Source organism: Caloenas nicobarica, chromosome 15 (genome assembly GCF_036013445.1).
Source record: "Caloenas nicobarica isolate bCalNic1 chromosome 15, bCalNic1.hap1, whole genome shotgun sequence".
Taxonomy (NCBI): Eukaryota; Metazoa; Chordata; class Aves; order Columbiformes; family Columbidae; genus Caloenas; species Caloenas nicobarica.
In genome coordinates, this window is record NC_088259.1 from 2,183,891 (window position 1) to 2,206,621 (window position 22,731).

At 51.3% G+C, this 22,731-nt stretch overlaps 2 protein-coding genes across 2 annotated transcripts in view; one reads left to right on the forward strand and one right to left on the reverse strand.

Moving 5' to 3' along the window:
• Positions 1-832: 832 nt before the first annotated feature.
• Positions 833-3,932, forward strand: TLDC2 (TBC/LysM-associated domain containing 2). The gene is made up of 6 exons (XM_065645881.1): positions 833-1,002; positions 1,684-1,842; positions 2,289-2,441; positions 2,615-2,710; positions 3,350-3,423; positions 3,797-3,932. The coding sequence occupies exons 1-6, from the start codon at positions 970-972 to the stop codon at positions 3,930-3,932; spliced, it is 651 nt and encodes a 216-aa protein (XP_065501953.1). The 5' UTR covers positions 833-969.
• A 4,232-nt stretch (positions 3,933-8,164) lies between these two features.
• The window catches only part of SAMHD1 (SAM and HD domain containing deoxynucleoside triphosphate triphosphohydrolase 1), a 31,341-nt gene continuing 16,774 nt past the window's right edge, over positions 8,165-22,731 (reverse strand). The window contains exons 10-16 of the mRNA XM_065645866.1: positions 22,462-22,553; positions 21,003-21,118; positions 18,000-18,139; positions 15,158-15,247; positions 13,909-14,013; positions 13,404-13,541; positions 8,165-11,523 (exon numbers count right to left, since the gene is read on the reverse strand). Of these exons, the coding sequence (XP_065501938.1) occupies positions 11,404-11,523; positions 13,404-13,541; positions 13,909-14,013; positions 15,158-15,247; positions 18,000-18,139; positions 21,003-21,118; positions 22,462-22,553 (801 nt within the window). The 3' untranslated portion in view covers positions 8,165-11,403. The remainder of the gene's footprint in view (positions 11,524-13,403; positions 13,542-13,908; positions 14,014-15,157; positions 15,248-17,999; positions 18,140-21,002; positions 21,119-22,461; positions 22,554-22,731) is intronic.

Here is a 22,731-nt window from a genome sequence, read left to right on the forward strand (position 1 = left end):
GGGGGTCACTGGGACCACCTGGGCCACCCAGGGCCCTGCCAGTGACCAAGTGCCAGGTGTGCCCAGCACCAGGCACCCCCACCTCCCAGCACCAATCTGGGGCCACGGCTGCCATCAAAGCCTGGTGGGGACCACCCCCTCCACCGGGCAGCCAGGACCGATCTGCCATGGGGGCGAGGAGCAGCCCCAAAATGCCTGCAGAGAGGCCAGGGCTTGGGACAGGCCATTGTGGCCATCGTGCCACCGTGCAGGGCACACAGAACTTCTACACTGGCATAAATGGGACGCTGTTACTGTTGGGCCCACAGTCTCACAGCCATTCTGGCTGTTTTGAGGGGCATCAGTGGGAAGGGGACACACGGGGCACGTCAGCCCCTCCCTGGTTTGCAGGAACCTGGGGCAGGAGTTGCCTGGGCTGGGGGTTCCCTCCTCCTGCCCCTGCCGAGCCCCCCGAGCCCCGGCTCTCCCAGGGCCCAGCCCACCCGACCGCGGGACAGCAGCCCAGGGTGTCCCTCCCGCAGCGAGGGGCCCATGCCACTGTGTCCACAGTGGAGTTGTTGGCAGTTGCTACAACCATTGCAACAGTTGTGTTGCAAAGAGCAACACAAGCATGAGCTGCTTGTTGATCCCAAAACAAGGGCTCCCCACAGCCTGGGGGTTCCCTGCTTGGAGATCCAGAGCCTGGACCAGGAGCAGCCGGGGTGTGACGGAGGTGATGGTCACCAGACACCCCGGCCTGGCTGGAGGGGATGCCAGCCCGCCCGTCCCAGCCCCACACAGGACCTGGTTCTTCAGGGGGACACGTCCTGGTCCCCCATGTGCCAGGGCAGGCTGCCAACACCCCTACTGACCCTGGCACAGCCCGGCAGCCAGGGAGGGACCAGCGTGGGTGAACATTAACCCGGGGCGGTGTCGAGGGCTCCCTGGCAGTGCAGCTAGCAGCACCCCAGCAGCACCCGCACACCCGCAATGAGGGGGCTCCGCGCCCGCTACCGCCTCCTGGTAGGTCCAGCGTGGCGCGGTGGGCGCTGGGAACGAGCCCTGGGGCACCGGCTGGGCGGGATGCGTCTGGCCAGACAGATGGGGCTGCCCTGGGGCGAGTGAGGGGCTGGGCGGTGCGGGGGGTGATGGGCGCGCTCAGGACTTGCCCCCTTAGACTCGCTGTCCCCCGAGGATTCAAGCACCCTGGGGACAGGAGATCTCCTGCTGCCTTGGGCTGCTCTTGTCTGTCCCCTCAGGGTATTTTCTGCCTGTTCCCCACCACCAGCAAGGAAATGCTGCCCTTGGGAAGTGGCTGCACCCACTCCCACCCTGAGACACTTGTCACCAGCTGCCACCAGGACCAAGGCACATCCCTGTCCCCACACACGCTGCAGCCCAGCCCTGGGCAGGGAGGGGACACCATGGCTGAGGTTGAGCTGAGCTTGTGGAAGCCTCCCCTGCCTCCTCTTCCTCTCTGCCTCCTCCTTGGGGTGCCCCACACCCTTGAACTTCCGTGTACAGCGGGGTCATGGCCTGGTAGGGTGCCACGGCACGGCGGGGCGGCCACGAACAGCCTGGAGCTGGGCTGCAGGCTCAGTCAAGTGCCCATCCCTGTGGCCTCTGGGCCCCTTCGCCCAGCCCCTGGGTGTGCGGGTTTGAGGATGCTGCCCCCTCGGGACACTCACCTGCACCTGTCCCCAGCCTGACCAGGATGAGGAGCTGCCCGAGGGACGCGGGGACGCAGCTGGAGAGGAGCAGCGGGGCTGGGAGGGAGCCCCAGCAGCCCCCACGCCGGAGGAGCCGTGCAGGCTGGTGCTGAGCGCGCCGAGCTGCATTCTGCGGGACAGCGAGATCCAGGAGGTGAGGGACCCTCCCGCCAGCACGGGGACCCCCACCCTCTCCATCACCTCCTCCACGCCATGTAGCCATGGCCACTGTCTTGCCAGGACCTGGACCAGTGAGAGGCCAGATGGATGAAATGCCCCTGTCCTCAGGGACAGCCACCTCAGCAGCGCTGCTTGGGGGGGTGCCAGAGCACGGGGAGATGTTCGGGGAGACATTTCAGAAGGGTTGTCAGAGTGAAGATGCTTGAGGGGCCATCCTGGGAGGCTGCTGGGGTGCTGGGAGCCTGAGGAGACCCCTCAGGAGCACTCTCAGGGGAAGGACGCGTGGGGACACATTTTTGGGAAGATGCTCAGGTGGCAGGTCTCTTGAGAACACGCTTCGTGGGGAGGGTGCTCGTGGGAGGCTGCTCTGGGCTGGGCAGGATGCTCAGGAGCAGCCCTGCTGAGCCCCCCGTGCTCCAGCTGGGTGCCCACCTGCCCCCCCGGCTGACGCAGCAGCCCTGGCACCTGCTGTACTGCACCGCCCGGGACGGCTTCAGCCTGCGGAGCCTGTACCGCTGCGGGGGCCAGACGGGCTCCCCAGCCCTGCTGCTCATCAGGGACACAGAGGCTCAGGTACGGCCGCATCCTCCCCAGCACAGCTGCCCCTGGGGACAGCAAACCTGGTGTCGCCCAAGGCCCGGCCACGTCCTCGCTGCTGACGGCAGGATGGGGAATGCATTCCGGCACTGGGAGCCCCACTGAGCACCACAGCATGGGACGTCCCCCCGCTCTCTGTTCCCCTCCAGGCCTTCGGTGCCTTCTCTGCCACCACCTTTCGCTGCAGCAATGGCTTCTACGGGACAGGAGAGACCTTCCTCTTCTCCTTCTCCCCGGAGCTGAAGGTGGGGGCCACAGACTGCAGCCATAGGGTGTCACGGACTGGTGGGGGGGGGGCTGGCAATGCCCCTGCGACCCAGTCACACCAGGGGGTCCCCAGGGTGCTGGGTAGGAGTCTGGGGTGATGTGTCGGAGACATGACCGCATTTGGCCAGATGTGGGTGAAGCAACCAAGGGACCCTGCTGGGTCTCTGCCCACTGTAGTCCTGGGGGTCATCCAGGGCCGGAGCGGGGGGAAGGCAAACCCCAGCCGGCCATGCAGGGAGAGGGGCCCAGGGAAGGGGGCCCTGTCCTGCTGGGGTCCCTCTGAATGCCAGGGTGGTCACAGCCCCATGTCAGTGCGACATGGAGGCAGCTCAATGTCCACCTGTACCAGCGGGGTCTGTGTGTGTGGCAGGGCTGGTGGCATCGGTGAGCGATGCTGCTGGGGGCATCAGTGGGTGGCAGCCATCCTCTGGGGAGTGCGGGTCAGCACCAGGACGGTGCGCACAGGCTGAGCCAGGTCTTCCTCTAGAAAAGCAGGACTCAGCAGGGGTGGGCAGAGCTGCCTTTGCTCAGCAGCCCCCAGCTGTCCCTTGCAGGATGGTGGCAAGGCTGTGTCCCCAGACCTCCCATGGTCCCAGCCAACTGCTGTCCCCATGCAGGTGTTCAGGTGGACGGGCAGGAACGATTTCTTCATGAAAGGGGATGTGGACCTGCTGATGCTCGGTGGGGGCAGGTAGGAGCCCAGGGGTTCCCCAGCCCCGATGGCTGTTGGGGCCACAATGCGCGCCCAGGCTGCCTTGTGGAGCTGGGTCTGGGCACACGCTGCTGGTTTGAAGCCAAAAGCACCGGTGGAGGTTGTCCAGCAGCACCGGCCATGCCACCCCTGACCCTGCTGCCTGCAGCTGGCTGACAGTCCTGGGGGTGGCTGCTTGTCATGCCCCCTCTGCTTTTTGCCCGTCCTTCGTGGCTGGCATCCTCAGCAGGAGGGCACCTGAGAATGGGGACAGGGAGGTGGCTGGTCCCATGGGAGGTCTGGGGACGTCTCCAGGCACGGAGGAGGCAGGAGAGGGGACCCTCAGCCCACTGTGCTGTTGGCACCTTCCCAGCGGCAGATTTGGGCTGTGGCTGGACGGGGACCTGCACCACGGGGGCAGCCACCACTGCGAGACATTCAACAACGAGACCCTCTCGCCGCGGGAGGAGTTCTGCGTCCAGGACCTGGAGGTGTGGGGCCTGGCGTGACCCTGCAGCCCACACCTGGGACAAAGGTGGCATCGGGGGCTTTGGGACCGATGTCTGGTGCACAGCCGTTCCCCGCCAGCACCCACTGACCCCTGGGGATGGTGCACAGCCTCGTCCCTGCCTCCCTCCACCCCGTCCCCACAGTGTCCCCATTTCACATGCCAACAACCAGTGGGGGCAGTGCGATGGGGACAGGCTGCGGTGGGATCGCAGCCCCCCTGCAGTGCTGCTGCCACCATGCTGGTGTCCCCAGGGTGGCTGCAGGACTGGCCCAGCGCTGGCACCGAGCACCTGCCCACCGGGACCATGCAGAGTCCCCGGGAGGAGGGTGCGTGGCAGGGCCAGCCCCGCAGGGTGCCCAGGCGGAGCAGCGCGATGCCGGCAGGACCGAGCGTGCACGGGCAGCCTCTGCCACAGGGATGGTGCTATGAGGGCTGACGGGACATACGGTGACTTCTCATCAATAAACAGGCACAGCTGCACTCCAGCATTGTCCCTGCCATGGAAACAAAAAAAATAGCACAGTGAAGTTGTGCAAAGCAAGTGGCGGTGAGCAGGTCAGAGCACCGGCCGTGCCCCGTCTCAGCCATGCGCCCTCAGCAAGATGGGGGTCAGCCCAGGGTGCTGCCCTGGGGTCTGTGGGGACCTGTCCCCCCCTCTGCCATAGTCCACACTCCCTGTCCACCTCGTCACTTCCCGAGGACCATGGCTTCCTCCTCGGGGGTGTCCAGGCTGCCGTGGGCACCTCACCCCACCCTGCTCCCAACGGAGGGGAGAACAGGAGGCCCCAGGCCCCTTCCCTCCCGCTGCTCCATGACCTGCTGCTTCTTCGCTGGCCAGCTGTCACAGAGGGACCCCAAAAATCAATTGAGGCAGGCGATAAGCTCCAAACAGACTTTATTCTAAACAGAGCTGTTTAACAGAAAAACAACTACAAAACACTAGAGTGATGATTCCAAAAGCGCATCTTCTCACTTGGTGTCAAAGTGAGGACTCTCAAGGGTACCCAGATCACTTACCAGGTCGGCGAGGTGTCTCAGTCCCTGGGGAATGTTCCTTAGGTGGCCAGTCTAAGAATAAGAGTCTCCAACTGCAGACCTGCTGCTCTGAGGAGACCAACTCCAGTTGGGGTTTCTGGCAGCTCCATTGATATCTGAGTTGAATCTGAGCTTTGATCGTTACCAGGATGGTTCAGAAGGTCCTCAGATTCTCAGCCTGGGCACCTCCTCGGCTGAGGCTCCCATCTGTTGACCAAGGGTCCCACCCCTCCTGCTCCCCCAGCCAGGGGGTGGTGAACATGAGGAGTCACCATGGCCAGGCAGGGGGGACATGATGGTCAGTACGGACCCAGGTGCGTATTTGAGGACAGGGACAGTGGGGCACAAAAGGTGCTGAAGAGCCATCAACTGCCCTATTGGAAAGCCCAGATGTTTTCAGGGGTGCACAGCTGCCACACTGATGCAGCCCAGCCTCTCGGCCCTGGACACCAGGGCAGCTCTGCTCCTGCTGCACCAGCCGCTGCTCCTGTCCCAGCAGCAGGACCAGCCCCACCAGTGCGGTCCAAGGCAGGGGGGGGTGGCCCAGGGGTTTTCACAGGAGAACAAGGGCCTGCCTGGTTTGGCTGCATTTGGTTTATTTTGGGAGCGTGGCTGGGCACTGAGCTGAAGCATCACCCATTGTCAGCTCCTACCCTAAACCTGCAATTTGTGAAGCCTGGATCCCACCGAGCCGCTGGCTGCATCACTTTACACACACATCCCCACCCTACGCCTTTCCACGTCGAACCTCACCGGCCATTTCCCTGCCGATTCCATCTCCCACAGCCCCTTGAAGATGCTCCATGGCCAGCTCCTCTCTCCTCATGCTAATTGACTACTCATGCCCTTTCCAAAGTCATTGACTGAGCTGCTGCGCAGCCCCAGCAATCACCCTCCATTGCAGGAGCTGACCCGGTCCTTCTGCCCCCACTCACCCACCCACCCCAGCAGATGCTCCCTCCTGCCCACACCTCGCTGCGTGCTCCCCGCTCCAAGGCAGAGGTTGCCCTGCCCATGGCACCCAGCACAGCACCGCTGGGTCGGGGGAGCATCTGGCGGTGTTGAAGGACGTCAGGACCGGCCGCCTCCTCCAGCTGCTCCAGCCCAGGACCCTCCTGCCCGGCTGCTGAGCCATGTACCCCAGGGGTGGGGCTGCCTCAAGCTGCCTGGGCCCCTGCCCACATCCCAGTCCTCTTACCCCACCACAGCCCCCTCTGCGCCAGATGGTCCAGCTTAAAGTTTGCCTGTGAATGACACGTCCGCCCGGTCCTGTCCCAACAGATGGGATGAGGGATGAGTTAACTCTGAACGTGACACGTGCCCTGACTCAACAGACGAGATCGGGTGTGAGTTAACTCTGGGTAGTTCTGTGCAGTAATGAGAAGTGAATGACAGACAATCACTCCAGGGGTCCAATTCAATTATGAATTTACTAAAAGCACATGGTAGAATACAAATTACAGCAATTAGTGACTTGGCAAAAGTATAATATAATATTGACGTGAGGGTACTGTGGACTTCACGACACGACCAATATGATCATCATGAGCCGATTTATTGATGGTTACACTGATGTATTTATACATTCTTTACACCATTACGTCCTACATCTATGTTGCAACTTAAACAATGAGTGTCTATTACACAGACAATGACTTTCTATTACATAAAGAAGAGCATTGATCAGTTATTGTCTATCACGAGAAAGCAGAATCTTATCCATTTGGCAAAAGCAAGCGGTAACGGTCTTATCCATTTGGCAGGAGCAAATGGTTCAGGATGCAACTTGCAGTTACACAGTTGCAGTTGCACAGAACTGGGTGCTTTCCTCCCTGCACCTGCATCTGGGAGTGATTCTTCTCCTCCTATTTCTACATGCCTGGCTTACACTACACAATGGCTATCTTTGAAACACTGGGTTGTTCACATTCAGATGACCAAAGTCCTGTAAAAACTCATCAACATAATATCACAAAACTTATCAATACATTAACAGAGAAAGTCCTTCTAAAAATGGTGGATTGGCAACAATTAGTAACTATAACGCAAAACTTAACAAGACTTGAATAGCGGAACTTACAATGATACATATGTTCAAGAAAAAGGAAAAGAGAGAGGTAGAAGGAAAACTAAGATATAAGAGAGAGAGTAATATGTCAGCACTCCACAGGTTATCGATCCAGCGGTGATGTCCTATGGAAGGAGGGTGCTCGCTTTGAAGACTTTGGTCACGCTGCACAGCACATACACGCCACACCTGAGCCACGCACAGGGTCATTTCATAACACAGTTCGTTTACATGTGGGCGGTTCATCTCCTCGCTTTGTTTGCTCTTCATGCTAATCAGGAAGACTCTTCTGGAAATGGGTCTGGGGTCTTCAAACTAGGGGAAAGTTCACAGTACTGACCAGAACTGAGTTGCTTTGCCCATCAGGGGTAGCTGTTGGTTCACGGTTTCTTCTGATAATAGGTTGTCCGACAGGTGGTTCACCTCTATCATTCCAATTATCACCCCGATTAGGCCATGGGGCCTCCACTGATTAAGGTGTCTGACACCACAGCCAAACACAAAACCTTGGGAAAGATAAGAGGAGATGTCTGCCTCCACAGCCATCCACCTAATCCTCCCAAAGTAACAAAACCTAAATGTTTAATGCATAACATGGCCCTTTGTTCTGCTAAGGACCAGGGGAGTGCTTTGAGGTTGTCACACGCCCCAGACACCCGATGTGGGGACGACACGGCAGGCGGCACTGGGCACAGGCGGCACTGGGCACAGGCGGCACTGGGCACAGGCCAGGGCTGCCCGCAGCGCCGCTGCAGCTGCAGCTGCCAGCCCCAAACCCACCCGCACCCACGTCTGCAGCAGCTGCTCCCTGCAGCACGCACGCACATGCACACACAGCCTGCGGGAGAGAGACAGAAGATAAGACAGATGAGGCACGGGGATCAGGCAAACAAGGCACTGACTGGCCCCATTTTACCCACAAGCCTGTTATACCCTTTTTCAGCCAACCTCCGGTGTATTCCCTCCTCCTCCGCTTGCAGCATCCCACTGACCCCCTCCGATGTCCCAGACCCCCAGGGTTACACCCCAACCAGCTGCAAAGTCCTGGTCACCTGTAGCCTCTTGAGGGCCCATCAATTAGTGGGACTGAGGTTTGTCCCTCCCTCCCTCCCTTTCCATATCCTCCCAGATACACCGTGTCCAAGCTGCTTTTGAGTATCTCCACATATGGAGACTCCACCACCTCCCTGGGCAACTTGTGCCAGTGCTCGGTCACCCTCGCAGCAAAAAAGTGTTTCCTGATGTTCAGAGGGACCTTCCTGTGTTCTGGTCCTCTGGTCCTGTCCCTGGGCACCACTGGAAGGGCCTGGCTCTGTCCTTTCTGCACCTCCCTCCAGTATCTCCACACTGCTGGGATCTCTGAGCCTGCTCTGCTCCAGCGGAACAGTCCCGGCTCTCTCAGCCTCTCCTCATAGCAGAGACACTCCAGGCCCTTCATCATCTTCACGGCCCTTCACGGGACTCTCTCCAGTGTGTCCCTGTCTCTCTTGTACTGGGGAGCCCAGCACCCCAGGGCCGCCTCAGCAGTGCCGAGCAGAGGGGCAGGATCCGCTCCCTGGCCCTGCTGGGACACTTCCAGTGCTGTCCATTAGGTCACCACCATTGGCCTTCTTTGCTGCGGGGGCACATTGTTGGCTCATGGTCAACTTGTGCCCACCAGGCCCCCCAGGACCTTTCCCACCAAGCTGCTCCCCAGCTGGGCAGCCCCTGGCACATCCTGGTGCCTGGGACTGACCCTCCCCAGGAGCAGGACTTCGCACTTCTCCTTGTTGAACTTCACAAGGTTCCTGTCAGCCCATTTCTCCATCCTGATGAGGTCCCTCTGGGGTATCAGCCATTCCTCCCCATTTGGTGCCATCTGCAAACTTGCTGAGCATGGACCTCGTCCCATCATCCAGAGCAGTACTGAAGATCACTGGGACTGGGCCCAGTGTTAACCCCTGGGGTGCCCCACTGGTCACTGGCCTCCAACTAGACTTTGTGCCACTGACCCACCACTCTCCGGCCCAGCCCTTCGGCCAGTTTTCAACCCACCCCCCTCTCTGCTCATCCAGCCCACACTTCAACAGCTTGCAGAGGCAGACAATGCCCACTGCTCCCCTCAGCCACCAGGCCACTCCTTTCACCGTAGAAAGGAGTTGGCCTGGGTTGGCCTGGGTTGGTCAAGCACAGCTTTGCTTCTCCTTTCACAGCCCCTCCAGCCAGGCTGGCCTGGCTGCTCTGCCGCGGCTGCGGTTTCACCGCTCGGCACAGCACAGGCTGGATCCTCCGCTCGGCACAACCGCGTGAGCTCCCCCAGCGCTGCCCCTTCCAGCCGAGCCGGCTCCGCTGCAGGGACATTCCCGCCAGGGTGAGCAGAAATCACGAAACCACCTCCTCCAGCGGGAAGATCCGCAGCGTTCGCCCTTCAGGAATACATTTGGCTGTTTGTGCCGTGAAATTGTTTTTAACAGTGCAATTCCTTAGAAGAATAAAATAATTGTTTATAAATTTATTCTCAGTCCCGAGAGGCTCAGATTAACAGGAGAAAAAGAAATGCTCTGTCTCAGAATTTAACATTAAGTATGAATTTTTCCTTAAACATAAGCAAAACATACTTCCCAAGTATAAAGTGCACCTTTTATAACAGATTCAAAACAAGCCCAAGCAACAGTAACACAATTACATTATTCTGAACAACACTTGATTTTATGCCCATAAGGGAGATAAATGCTTTTACTCTATGATGATGTTTCTTGAAGCATAATAAGAAATTCTTTAAAAGCTTTTAAAGAGGTTACAACCCCTTCTAACAGTTATCTGGTACACCTGCAGATCTGAAATATTGTTAAAGATATGAACAGCAGAGGCAGCACCGTGTCACCTTTAGACAGACAGGTACATGTACATCAGAAAGCAGCAGAGTGCAAAGCAGCTCCTGGTTATTTCAACAAATGGACTCTGAGTGAGTACATGAAAGCTTGTTCTCCTTCCCTCTGCCTACCAGCCGTCAGTTCCCGTGAGAAAAAGGGCAAAGGAAACGCAATCAGAGATGGAGAGAGTTCTGCAGTTCTCTCACAGTGACTTTGCGTTGTGTTAGTTTTCAGCAACTAACCAGTTACCCACGCTGGGCTGCCAAAATGGAATGCTGAGCTTTTCTTTCCCCACTTCAGATATAAAAACCCAAAGCTCATTCCAATTTCTGAGCATTACTTGACTTTCTGCTTTGCATTTTCAGTTTTGAGGATGGGCTTTTTCAAGCTTTTAGGTTTTATTCAATGAAAGCAGCCTTCCTCTTAGACCTGAGTAAAAGATGAGAGGAAAAAATTCTTCCTCAGTCACTTTTCCAACTGGACAGACATTTGGCACCACTCAGGAGTCCTTCCAGTAAGGGAAAAATGTGAGAACCTTTATAGTTCTACAAGGGATAAAAAAATGACACAGGAACAGTGATCAGAAGTCCAGGGGCAAGAGGGAAGGGAGACAAGACTGGAGGGTTCGCGCAGGGCCTGGCCGAGCGCGGTGCCGCAGGACCAGGCGCAGCCCGCGGTGCCGTGTCCTGACAGCGGCGGGGCCGCTCTGCCCTCCCGCGGGCACCCCGGCAATGGGCGCGTTTTGCTGTTCAGTGTTAACAGTAAAAATATAACATTCAATACAGCATTCAATGTAACAAAAATACACTATAAAACAACAAAAGGCTGCATGCCACTGCAATGCATTGTTATGGCAATAAAAACTGTAGTCGCACTTAGAGCAAGAGGCGTGAATCATCAGCAGCTTTTTGAATAACAGAAAAGTAATCTTTGGTTATTTAAAGATTCTCCTCTCCCCTCATTTTTTTAAATGAAATTTGTTCTGCTATTCTTGAAGATGCCATCTATGGTTATTTCAAAGTTCTATTACCCCACTTCAGTGTCAGAAGCACACTCACTTCTCTCTTCCTCAGGTACTTCGAGGGGGAAAAAAAAAAAAAAAAAAAAAAAAAAAAGAAACAAAACAAACCCCCAAACCTGAGCTGGAAGTTCTTCCGCTAGTTCACGTCATATCACAATCATCTGAAGAAGGGATCGCGAAGGAACAGTAATCTGTCTTCAGCACTTCTTGTAATAATGATGAATTGCAATTTTTAAAATTACTCTTGCTGCATAGTGCCAATACATTCAACAACGAGAACTGAGTTTGTCCTGCTGTAATAGGTTCTTCATTTTTTAGAATTCTATTTGGAATATGCACTTTGTTTAAATACCTACATTTAAAACCTACTGTATTGTAAAATGCATTTCTGCATTGTTCCATAAATTCATACAGTCCATCCAACTGGCTTTTAAAAGAATCAGGTTTGCTGATCTTCTGAAGGAGCAGACCGAATAGTGCAAACGTGAAAGTGTTACTTATCAAAAGAAAGCTTTTGTCTGCATGAGTGCTCAGATGTCCTGTGCTCATCATCTCTCGTCTTATTCCAGCTTTTCTTTATTGGAGTCAGATGAGGGGCAACCACATCACTGTCCTGTTATTAGAAGTCAGAAAACATTAATGATCATACATTCACTTTTGCTTTCTATCCTAAAGCAGGGACAAAAAAGTCCAGTATCAGACTTAATAGAAAAAAGTAAATGCAAGGCCCTAGAAGCATTGTAAATCGACAAATATTGAAGACTGCACATTCGGGATGGAAAGTGCTGTAAGTCAGTGGTTGCATCTGGTGAGGAGGAAAGAAAATTCCGCACGTATCTGAGAAGCCTTCACCACTGGCAGCTCACTCATCCCTAAATTATCACCAGCATATCTAGAACATCAGCAGGCTTGTACCTTGGGCGTTGGTACACAAAGCAGAAACATCATGTAAGTGTTTCCTCTGACTTTGCCACAGTATCTCATTTAAAACTGTTGCAGTTTCCCAGCTGTGGGTGCTCGGTTGTGCCTCTCACAAACACATCCGCCGGTACAGACCCTGCTGTGGTCTGAGCCAGCCGTGCTCACCCTTGTCAGGTATGGATGTGATTCTACTGCTCAGACACCGCGCACACAGACAAGAGAGCAATAACCTAAGTGCAGAAATAAGCTGGTGAGACACATTTCTACGTTCTGCAACATGCCAGGGCCCGCGAGATGGATATCCCTGCATGGGAAGACTCTGCCTGTAGGATACAACCAGACTCTACGAGCTACAAGGAGATAATGCTTGCTGCTTGATCCATCTGCAAAAAGCCCTTCTGAAATTAACAGCTCCCAAAAGATCAATGTCAGAAGTAAGACCTCAGAACGAGCCTCAAACAAGTTGTTTGTGCCCACAGCTGCAGCTCCAGCACATAAGAACACTCATCTACTGAGGGATCTTTCATTTCAGAGGATGTAGCTCTTTCCCCAAATGAGACTTGCAGGTCTCTTTAGCAAAAAAAAAAAAAAAAAAAAGCAAAGTCAGGGATATTAACACACTTGATGAAAAGAAAAAAATACATGGTTCGCAGAACAAACTGTTCACACTGCATTCCTTAAGCAACTTGGAGACTTTAATATAGGCATTTATTTCACTTTGACGCTTGATCCCAGATAGTGGAAAATACCTGAAGTGCATGGAACCACAGAAAGCTGTTCCTGTACCTGGTACGACTATCAGACAAATGAAGTGAGAGCCAACCATCAGGGGAGAAATGTAACAGCAGATTTAGAATCATAGATTCATAAATCATTCTGGTTGGAAGAGATCCTTCAAGATCATCGAGTCCAACCGTTCCCCCAGCCCTGGCACTGACCCCTGTCCCTGAGAACCTCATCTCCGTCTGTCCAACCCCTGCAGGGATGGTGACTCCAGCACTGCCCTGGGCAGCCTGTTCCAATGCCCCACAGCCCTTTGGGGAAGAAATTGTTCCCCAGATCCAACCTCAACCTCCCCTGGCGCAACTTGAGGCCGTTTCCTCTGGTCCTGGCGCTTGTTCCTGGGGAGCAGAGCCTGACCCCCCCTGGCTCCAAGCTCCTCTAACTCAGGGCAAATGGACTGACCGTGAATCTCCAGGGTTTGACAACTGGTGAACAAGGAAGGGAAAGTGGGAAAGCAACAGAAAACCTGTTAATTTCTGAGTGCTGTTTTAAGCCTTTGTATGAGGAAACCTGCATCCGTGAACTGGTGAGTGTCTGTGGATACTAACTTTGTTATAAAAATATGACTTTTCAAATCACATAAGTTAAATCCATGCAAGTCCATCACTGTTTCAGTGAAACTAAAGCATGCTCAGATGCAAGCTGCAATAAAACCAGGAGCTCGGTTAGTGAGGAGTGGCTCTGCCACAAAGACAAGGCCTGAATGCCAAGTGTTTTAATGAAATAGGAAGCTTATGGACGAAGGCGAAGCGCTCCAAGAACAAGAAAAACAACATGTGAATTTGTTACCTGTGGTTTGGTGAAATCATTTTCTATACACCACTGAACAAAATACTGTTTTGCAGCTGGAAAAACGGCTGGATCTTGACTTTTGCAATAAACACGGATAACCTGCTCTGAAAATGTCTTGGGTAAAAGCTTTGAAACCTTTGGAATAAAAAAGAAATAAGCTTTAGTATTTCTTGGAATATAAAGTCCACTGAACTTCTGTTTTTTAAATCTGAATACAAATGGCAAGCGGTAAAACAATCCCACTACAATCCATGAGCTTTATCCAAACCAACTGTATTTTTCTGAGACTCCCAGTGTATCCAAGTTAACGCCGTTCATAAGCAAAGGCTGTCATCACTCCAGATTGCCGCAGCACAACACACACAAAAGACCTGCAAGGACATGGATTCCACAAGCTCTCCATGAGTCCTGCAAGAACTCTCACGGAGGGCTGGAACCGCTTCCATGGCAAGCTGTGAAGAAGATGCCCTTCAGAAGCCAGCTGAGGAAAATAAAAGACTACCTGATTTTCGTTGATCGTGATGGGCTTGGAAGGATTAGCCTTGCAAAAGAAGCGAACATTGTCAATGGGATTCTGGTCTTTCATTCCATAATCCATATTGATAACCTTGCATGCAAAACAGAGAAAATGGCATTTGCTCATGTTTGTCTTTAGTTTTCTCACGACAAATACAAAACGATACACACTATACTTCTGTAAATAACACTATTCAAATAGAACAGTAATTAACAAATGATTACTTAATAAAACAATCTGGGATTTGCATTTTATGTATTTTCTTCTACCACCATTTGTTCTGAAGCTGCCAGGTGAAAATTCACATTTACACCGACCAGCTCCCAGTCATGCTCTGAAACGCTCCAGTTTCAAACAGGGGGAGCATGCTGGGCCCCTGCCAGCCTGTGTCCCCAAAACACAACCCACAGAGGCAGCAATAGAGCTTACAATTTTAAACAAGAGGTTTAGACAACATCATTTACATCTGCTCGGTACACCAGCAGTTTTGTGGTCAGCAGAGGGGAGCCCACTTCCCCATGACTCCAATTTGTGGGACAGGGAAAGCACAGTCAACTGCTTTAAAGCTAAATAACCTGCAACAATCTCACCCAGCCTGATGTGGATCTTCAGTGCAAGGGAGCTTTAGAAGTGGTTTGTGATGCGCTCTGTGGAAAGCCGCTTGTTGGCTCTTCCCCAAGTTACCCAAGAACAAGGTCAGGCTATTGAATGCCTGCAGGCTGCTCAAGCTCCCTCCTGTCTCCAGTTCTCTCCCTCCCACCAGCGCTGGCTGGAGACCGAGCTGGGGCAGCACGGTGCTTTGTGCAGCAGACAGAACGCAGCGGTGACGGCCACCCAGCAGCGGGGCTGTGCCAGAAGCCTGGAAGTCACCATGCCCATTATCCCCCACCCAGGCCCGCGGTCTCCTTGCCCCACTCCCTGCAGCAGTGCTGCCCCAACTGTCAACTTTAAAGCCATTGCTGAACCTCAAAGGTTCCCTGCTGCTCCTTTTCAGAGTGGGGACAGCCAGGGGAGGACACATTCGGCACCAGGAGCAGAGAGCCCAATGACAGCCCGGTCTGTCCCCAGGCCCTCCCAACTCGCTGCCCTCAGCACCTCGAGCTGAACGGCTGGGACGGCATTTGTGAGGCAACCCCAGGGTTTTGCTTTTTCAGTTTGAAAATGTATTGAAACTTATCTCCAGTTCTCACTATGGTATGCAAGGCCCTCTGAGCCCGCTCTAAGTGATATTTACATCAACTATGATATCTTCGGCCTTTATCTCCACATTTGGAGGAAGCATTTTGCTGAATCCAAGCCAAAAACTTTCCTCCAGTTTATTATTCTGAAAAAGAGACAGTAAACTCAGATTACATTTATGCACTATCACGTCTAGACCAAGGCAAAAAATACCTGACAGAACGTGTTACTAAGCTGAAGCTTTAATTTCTTCATAGCTTGACAGACTCTTCTTGCAGCAATCTGCTGGTTTGAATCCTTGTATATCTTAGTCATAAGTCTCCTACCCATTTTTAGGAAAACAAAAAACCCCAAGGTTATATAACTGAGAAGACCCAAATACCAGCCGCCTGTGGGGGAAGAGTTTTACACCTGATGACAGGAAGAGAGGGGGGATAGAGGGGCAGAGACAGTATGAGTCCATCCAGGGTGTTGAAGTTTCCACAAAAGCAGAAAATAAGGACCTTCAAGCAATTGTTTTACTAATACAAATGTTTTGAAATTAAGTTCCCCAAAGCTGAAAACTGAACATGTTTACTGAACTTTTTTTTTTTTTTAAATGAAGGGCTGCAGGATCTCATCCTCTAATAAAGCTTTTATACCTATACAAACACCCAAGAGATAAACTAGATCTATAATGTCATTAATCACTATAAAAACAGACAAACAGAAACAGCAAGTTATTTGGAGGGGATGGTGACCTACTTCAAAAGCTGAAGTTGAAACCCACAAGGGGCTTTTGTCTGTTTGTGGACCTGAAGGAATATTCCCTGCCGGCTGCTAGGTTCAAGCCAAGCAGAGGAGCGTGGTGTGATGGAGAGCAGCTGTTCATGGAAATGCAGAAATTCTCATTAACCAGCTGTGGCTGGGCAGCAGAGAGAAGGTCGCCTGTGCACCTTTTCCCAGGGCTGCTATGTCCTGGGGAAGATGCAAGATTCCATGAAGCAACGTGTCCTGGGACCAGCCAAGACTCCTGGGAGAAAAGCTTCAAATGCAGCACAGAGCAGCCAGGAGACAGGTCCAGAAGGGAAGAATTCAACTAGCAGCATTTTTCTTTGCTTCTGATTTGTCCATTGCAAAGGCAGGGAGATTGCAAAGAAGAGCAGGGAATAACACATGTTGCCAAGCCAAGCCACGTGTGGTCTATTGTGGCTCAAGAAGCCAAGGGAAGATTTAGATTGAGAGCAAACCTACAGGAAAGAATTGCCAGGAGGCAACTGGCAGCAGGCAGCCTGTTTGGATGCTCTTTTATTCCTATGCTGTATCAGAATGTATATGTGCTAACTTTCTCCTTTCTTGGTGGTGTTGTTCGCTTGCCTTTTTTTTTAAAGTTACCTCTTCCAGTTTCTATTAACTGGAAACTCAGGTTTGTATTTCAGAACTCTAGCTGTTTGGGATGTTCTCAGCTCTGGCCAGCTTGAAGATGACAAAACTGGACAAGGTTTTGAGCGGCTCATTGCAGGGGGGTTGGACTAGATGACCCTTAAAGGTCCTTTCCAACCCAAACTTACAAGGCCACTGCAGCCTCCTGGGGAGCACAACAGCCTGTCTGGCCCAGCCAGCGCTCACCTGCAGCACGGCAGAGGCGGCTGATTCTACAATACTCCTGCACCACAGGAGGAAAAACTCCCCGAGTCCCTCAGCTGAGCATCAGAAGCCACGAAGCATCAGCTGGACATCATCACGGCAGCCCCAGCGATCCCGTCTCCCTCCAGCACAGCACACTGGATATCCCCAGACAGATTTTCCAAGTGAGAGTTTTTCTTTTCATTAACCAGGCTTCTAAAAGGGACTGGTTCAAGGTGGGACTCGGGTAACTCACCCCCTGCCCATCTCCTTTTTGGTCAGGCTGTCTACCCTGAACTCCTCCTCTCAGAGGGCAGCACCCTGACAATCAACGTACAACCATCTCATGTTGTGCTGACCTTAGTCTGCAGATGTTTTCCTTCCTCCTGCTTTTTAATACAGAATCTCTTAATGCTACTTTTTCTTAGCCAAAGAACACAAGCAAATCTTCTCTTCAAACAAAGATGAACAGAGCAGTAAGACATCTAGTCGTCTTTCTCTAACCTTTTTCTTTAAAAGAGCTGAAATTATCTTTATTAAAGCTTTACAGATACAGTCGGCCACTTCTGGAAATTTGCCACGGAAAATTTTAAGCATCATGGCTGAAGTTTAAAGACAATTAACTGATGATCTGATAATGTGGTATAGCATGTTACTAGAAAAGCTAAGCCATCTGAAGCAACATCAGCTCTAATATAGCATTATTTTGAAATAAGACAACAGCAGTTAAATCAATGCCTGCTGAGTGCTTTGAAAAGCAAACATTAGAAAAATAGGTGTATGCTCATGCCAAGTATACAATTTAATACCAATAAATATGGAAATTGTTCAGTTTGACATTTGTTCTCAAAGTAAAGCACACAAATTATGATTCAAAGCAAAAGCGTTCCTTATTATTTCGAAATTTTAATGAACAAAAGATGATAGCAATAACCTTCTCAATCACCGGACTCTATCAGCTTTTTATGCAATTTTGTATTTTTCAGAAAACAGGTTTTTCTGGAAATATTTCTGCAATAATTGAGTTCGGAATTTCAACCTCTTGCCATTCTGCTGGCTGTTTGTAGATAAAAGTCTTCCCAAGTTCCTATAATATGTTTCATGGCTCAGCTACATAAAGACAGGACAACTTTTGACACTATTTTAGGAGTAGCAGTTAAGCAAAAACAAAAAAAACCCCAAACAAGCAAACAAAAAAAAACCACAGAGAGACAGAGGAAAAAAAAGATGGTCAGCAACTTATAGAACACTTTTACCGGGACAGAATTCAGAATTCAACCAATGGACATTACCTTTGAAACTTCCTTCTTTGCTTCAGGTCGAGTCTCTCCTAAACACTTGTATAATTCACGTCGTTCTATTTTACGCAAAATTTCTCGTGCCTCCTTCAGTTCTTGACTACTCGAGTGCAGAATTTCCAGGTAGATATTATCTGCCAAAGTTGCATTGATTTTTGTTAAGTAGGTCAAAATCCAGTGTCACAGCAAAATGCACAAACGGGGACAAAGGTTAAAGCAACAAGAAAAACTGCTGGTTCAGGAAAGACACTCACACTCAGAGAACGACTGAACATACTAAATCTGACAACTGAGAAGCCACTTACGATACCATCTTGATTATCAAACTCCTAACAGTTGTTGATGGAAAAAACACAGCTCAGTTCTCACTCTTGAAACAAATTTTATCATTTCACTGTTAGTTGCTTCCTCTTCTTGTTCAGCAGAATACCCTGAACCCAGCGCTGGCTCAGGGACAAGGGCACTGTGTCTTGTACAAGAAGAAAGTCCTTCCGTTAAACCGCAGTTTCTCAGATTTTGGATGCCAGCACCGAAGTCACCGCTCCTGTCCCCACATGACAGTGAACACGCAGTGCGTTTCTCACCATCAATAAGAGCAGAAAGACACAGGTTTCTTTTGATGTGGCTTTGGAGCAGAAAGGTTATTTCTGGCTGTCCTAAAGAAACGGCTGCTGTCAGGGCGCTGCTCGCCTGTCACAGCCACCACAGCTGCGCCCCACGTCTGTTCGCGTTCCCCGGCAGCTCCGACACGAGCTGTGACCACAGCTCTGCATCCCTGGGCCACAGCTGGTGCTCCCAGCGCGCTCCAGAAGCGAGCTGTGAGCAACGTACCAAAACACCTTCAACTCAGGGTTGTTCTTATGGAAAAAGTTGATCAAAGTCATGAACTTCCCCACAAGGAACAACAGACTAAGACCGAGGGATGAGATAATGCAGGTGGAACAAGCAGCCCATGAACACATCCATTGTGCAAAAGCAGTAGTGACAAGGAACGGTTTGCTGTCTCATCCTTTGCTAAAACTAGGATTTGCTGTCAAATTAGTAGGCAAGAAGTTAAAACCAGTGGTTCTTCACCCATCAGGGAAGAAAGCCAGGGAACTTTCTGCTGCAGAACCTCACAGAGGTTTATTATTTGCAAGAGGCAATTGGACAGTTTCACAGAAACATCACTCATCATGGACTGCTGAAAACAAGCCTGTAGTCCTCTCAGAAGCCCCCTGGTTGCAACTCCTGGAGGCACAGAAGGAAGTGCCTCGGTTCAAGAGGAGGAAACCATCCTCATCCTTCACTGTCCACTGTTCCATCTGATGTTGGCACATTCCTCACATCACTCTCCTTGCTGTTCAGCCCTCCTCGTTGAACAGGATAGCCCTGGAAAGCAGCTCCTTGCTGCAGCACGCTGCAGGAGGCAGGACAGCCCTGCTCTCCTTGCCCTGGGCTGTGCTCCTCCCCAGGGACGGCGGGCAGGGCAGCGGGCCCCTACTGCTAACTCACCGGCACGGCTGATCTCACAGAGCACAGTCCCCAGGGAACAGACCCCAGCCCAAAAAGAACTTCACCTCAGTTCTTGCCTTTCTGCCCAGCCTTCCCCAGCCCAACACCGCAACTCGTGCTCTCCGACGGCTCCTGTCACTGGAAGGCAGCCCCTGCTGCTCCTGGGCAGACACGCGGTGCGGAGGGGCCGGGCAGCTCCTCAGCTCAGCACTCCCCGCAGCCCCCGCCCGCTGCATGCAGCTCTGCTCAGGCTGGATGCAGCAGGTGAAGGGTTGCCAGCAGAAGACCTTTAGCATGACACAGGTCAAGACATACGGGATCCTCTGCAAGAGCACTCTCTGCCTCTGTCACCTTGTCCCTGGACCAAAGATAGACATTCTCGAGTTTCTCTGTTGGCCAGCCAAGGCTTGGTGATACAGCCTCAGGGAAGTCGTCTGGCCGCTCAGGAAAGATGCCTCCGGAGTCTGTAGCTGATGGGTCCTGCAAGAGCTGCCAGTACTTGGAGCACACCTCAGCAGGGCCTGCAGCCTCCTCTGTCCTGCAGCTACGCAACCACAGCCCTGGGTACAGCAGGGCCCCCCTGCCCACACTGGCCTCTATCCCCGCGCTGCGGGAGCTGGGAAGGGCACACACAGCCCTGAACACCAAACAGAGGAGTGCCGGTGTGCCCTGTGTGCCTCACGGCCGAGACCGGGAGGAGCAGACAAAACCACGACACCACAGTGGTGGGAAGCCGTGGAACTACATAACAGCGGACAAACCACAACTTGAGCCAGTTTCTGTGAATTCAGTAATTTCTCTGTGTTTCCTCTTCACAGCACTGACCCAGATCTTGAGAAATGGGAAAACAGCGCACGTCTCAACTCGTTTGCTTCACTCTGTAATCATGCTGGAGTTCTCCCGCAGATCTTCAAGCAGGTGCTGCTCTGTGTACTTTTCTACGAGAACCATTCTCACAAGCTCCTATCTGAGCAACCAGAAACTTTCAGCAATAAATTAAGTTGTTCATATATCCTGTTTCCTTCTGTTATATTTGCGAGCAGGGTAGCAATGTCTGAAGCAAATCAAATCAGACTCCATCAGAGCCCTTTGAAACTTGCCTCAGGGTTTCACACCACACCACACACACGTACTCCTCTACCTGCTGCAGCCAGATGTACCACTCAGAGCTGACTGCCATCGGCTTGTGACAAGTGCAACAAACCCGGGGCGTAGGCAGGACCTCCTGACAGCACTGCTTGCAATAATGTGAATTTGAATGCACATGGAATATAAGAAGTTGGTGCTTCTCTCTTAACATGAAAGTAATATTAAACTAGAAGGTCTTGCTCTCCCAGCAAGATCTGAGAGTGCATAGACTGGACTCTCTGGGCCTTCCCCAGCACCTGTGCACAAAAGCAGCACTTGAGAAGCCAAGTCACGGGTAAGGACCCAGCCGGAAAACCAGCATTCTAACAGGTACTCATGTTCTTTTACTTTAAAAAGATTGCTGAGACCTCATACCAGTTAGCTTAGTGTAGGCTTCCATGTCCTCCATTGCTGTAGAAATCTGGTACAATTTTCCTCCAGAGCCTTCTATTTTCCAAAATTTGTCTGCTTTTTGAAAGGCTTCTGTAATCCTAGTTGGAGACAAAATTGAGACTTACGGAAAGCATTATTTTGAAACACCTTCTTGCTTAAGAGTCAAAAAGAAATGCATTAGTATGTTATAAATAGAAAACAACAATGGAAACTGCACACAGCAGACCCTGATGGCACTACTGTGTCCTAAATCCACAGTCATTGTGCATTTCAGCAGTCTTTCCATTTACTGAAAACAAGTTCGAATCAAACCTCAACCTTATTTCAACGAATGAGCAAGTACACTTGGATCTGCTTCAGACTATGAGCTTAACATTACTTAGACGACCATAGAACCTGCAAGACAGTGACGTGCTCACCCACTGCCCCGAGGCCGCCCCACAGATGACCACATCCTTCTACAGACTCGTTGCTCCAGGAATTAACTGAGAGAATACAAACCATTGTAAAGGTAGAGCATCAAGAACATGTGGTATTTTCAGGTGGGAAAACCTGATGTTGTAAAGATCAAGTTCTTCCAGAGTTCCCTATACCTCTTGTCATGTCCAGCTTGTATGCTCATTTGGATAGGCTGCTATAATTATGGTAAGCCAAGAACTAAATATCTTGGCTGTTTTACTCCTCACGAGTAGCAACTGTCAAACCTTAGCGTTTTCAGTCTGAATTTTAGAGGGTCACTAAACCAGAAGCTGAAGTATATGAAATGAAAACAGTCACAAATCACTCTTGTACCATGTAACCCTCTGTGTCCCTTTTTCTCAAACTCAGCAGATGATTATTCAACAGCCAAGATCGTAATGAAAATATTTTTGGAGGATACTACTATTTCTGCGTTTCAAGAACAGTAAAAAATAAAGCTATAGGGAAACTTCTATAGGCATCAACAAGAGAGGTACAAATGCAGGTAGCCAGCTGAATTGGTCCTGAACCATTCCTGCTGTGGCATTGCATGAACCCACAGTCAGGCCTCAGCTGAGCTACAGTAAGCTTGCCCATCACTTTACTTTGTTAGTAACCTCGCTCTATTAACCAGCCCATTTGAGCTAAGTGGCCTCTAACTTGTAGCTGAAAACTTGACTTCAGCTGTCAGCAGTTAAAACAGCATAAGCACACCCTGGTCCTATGCTTCTTCAGGGCTTTAGCAATTTTCCTCTGATTGAATTTCTCTTGGAAAGATGTTGTTGTCCTGCTCTCTCTTTTGTTAATCACAGCCTCTATGATACCCTAAGCACTGAGCCTTGACAGAAGAATTGGGTTATATAGCCCAGTGGCTTTTATTGCATGTCACACCTTACTGATTATCTGAACACTCAAAACAAATATACAGTTTCAATAATTTAAAAACAAATGGTATGCAAGAGACGGAAAGTATAATACTTGCATTATTTCAATGACGTTGCCAACCTTGTGCTGGTATGCTCGCCGGTGCAGCAAATGCCGTGTGTTGAACATATCATACAAATTTTCAGCTTCCTGAATAAAAAAACAAAAAACCAAAAAAAACCACAAACCAATCATCTTTTACTTTTGACATTGTCTGTCTCAGCTGGAAAACAAAAACAATCAAGGAATCGTCTGGAGTTGTCTCCTTCCATTTGCAGCATAGAGCAGAATGGTTATTTTTCACAGTTTACAAATTTTGAAACAGACT

What these genes read in the sequence shown, in the direction of transcription:
- TLDC2 (XM_065645881.1), top strand. Translation starts at nt 970, where the DNA reads ATGAGGGGGCTCCGCGCCCGCTACCGCCTCCTG. An exon ending in GGGACAGCGAGATCCAGGAG is followed by an intron (nt 1,843 to 2,288) that starts GTGAGGGACCCT and finishes CCCGTGCTCCAG; the next exon opens with CTGGGTGCCCACCTGCCCCC. An exon ending in CTGATGCTCGGTGGGGGCAG is followed by an intron (nt 3,424 to 3,796) that starts GTAGGAGCCCAG and finishes GCACCTTCCCAG; the next exon opens with CGGCAGATTTGGGCTGTGGC.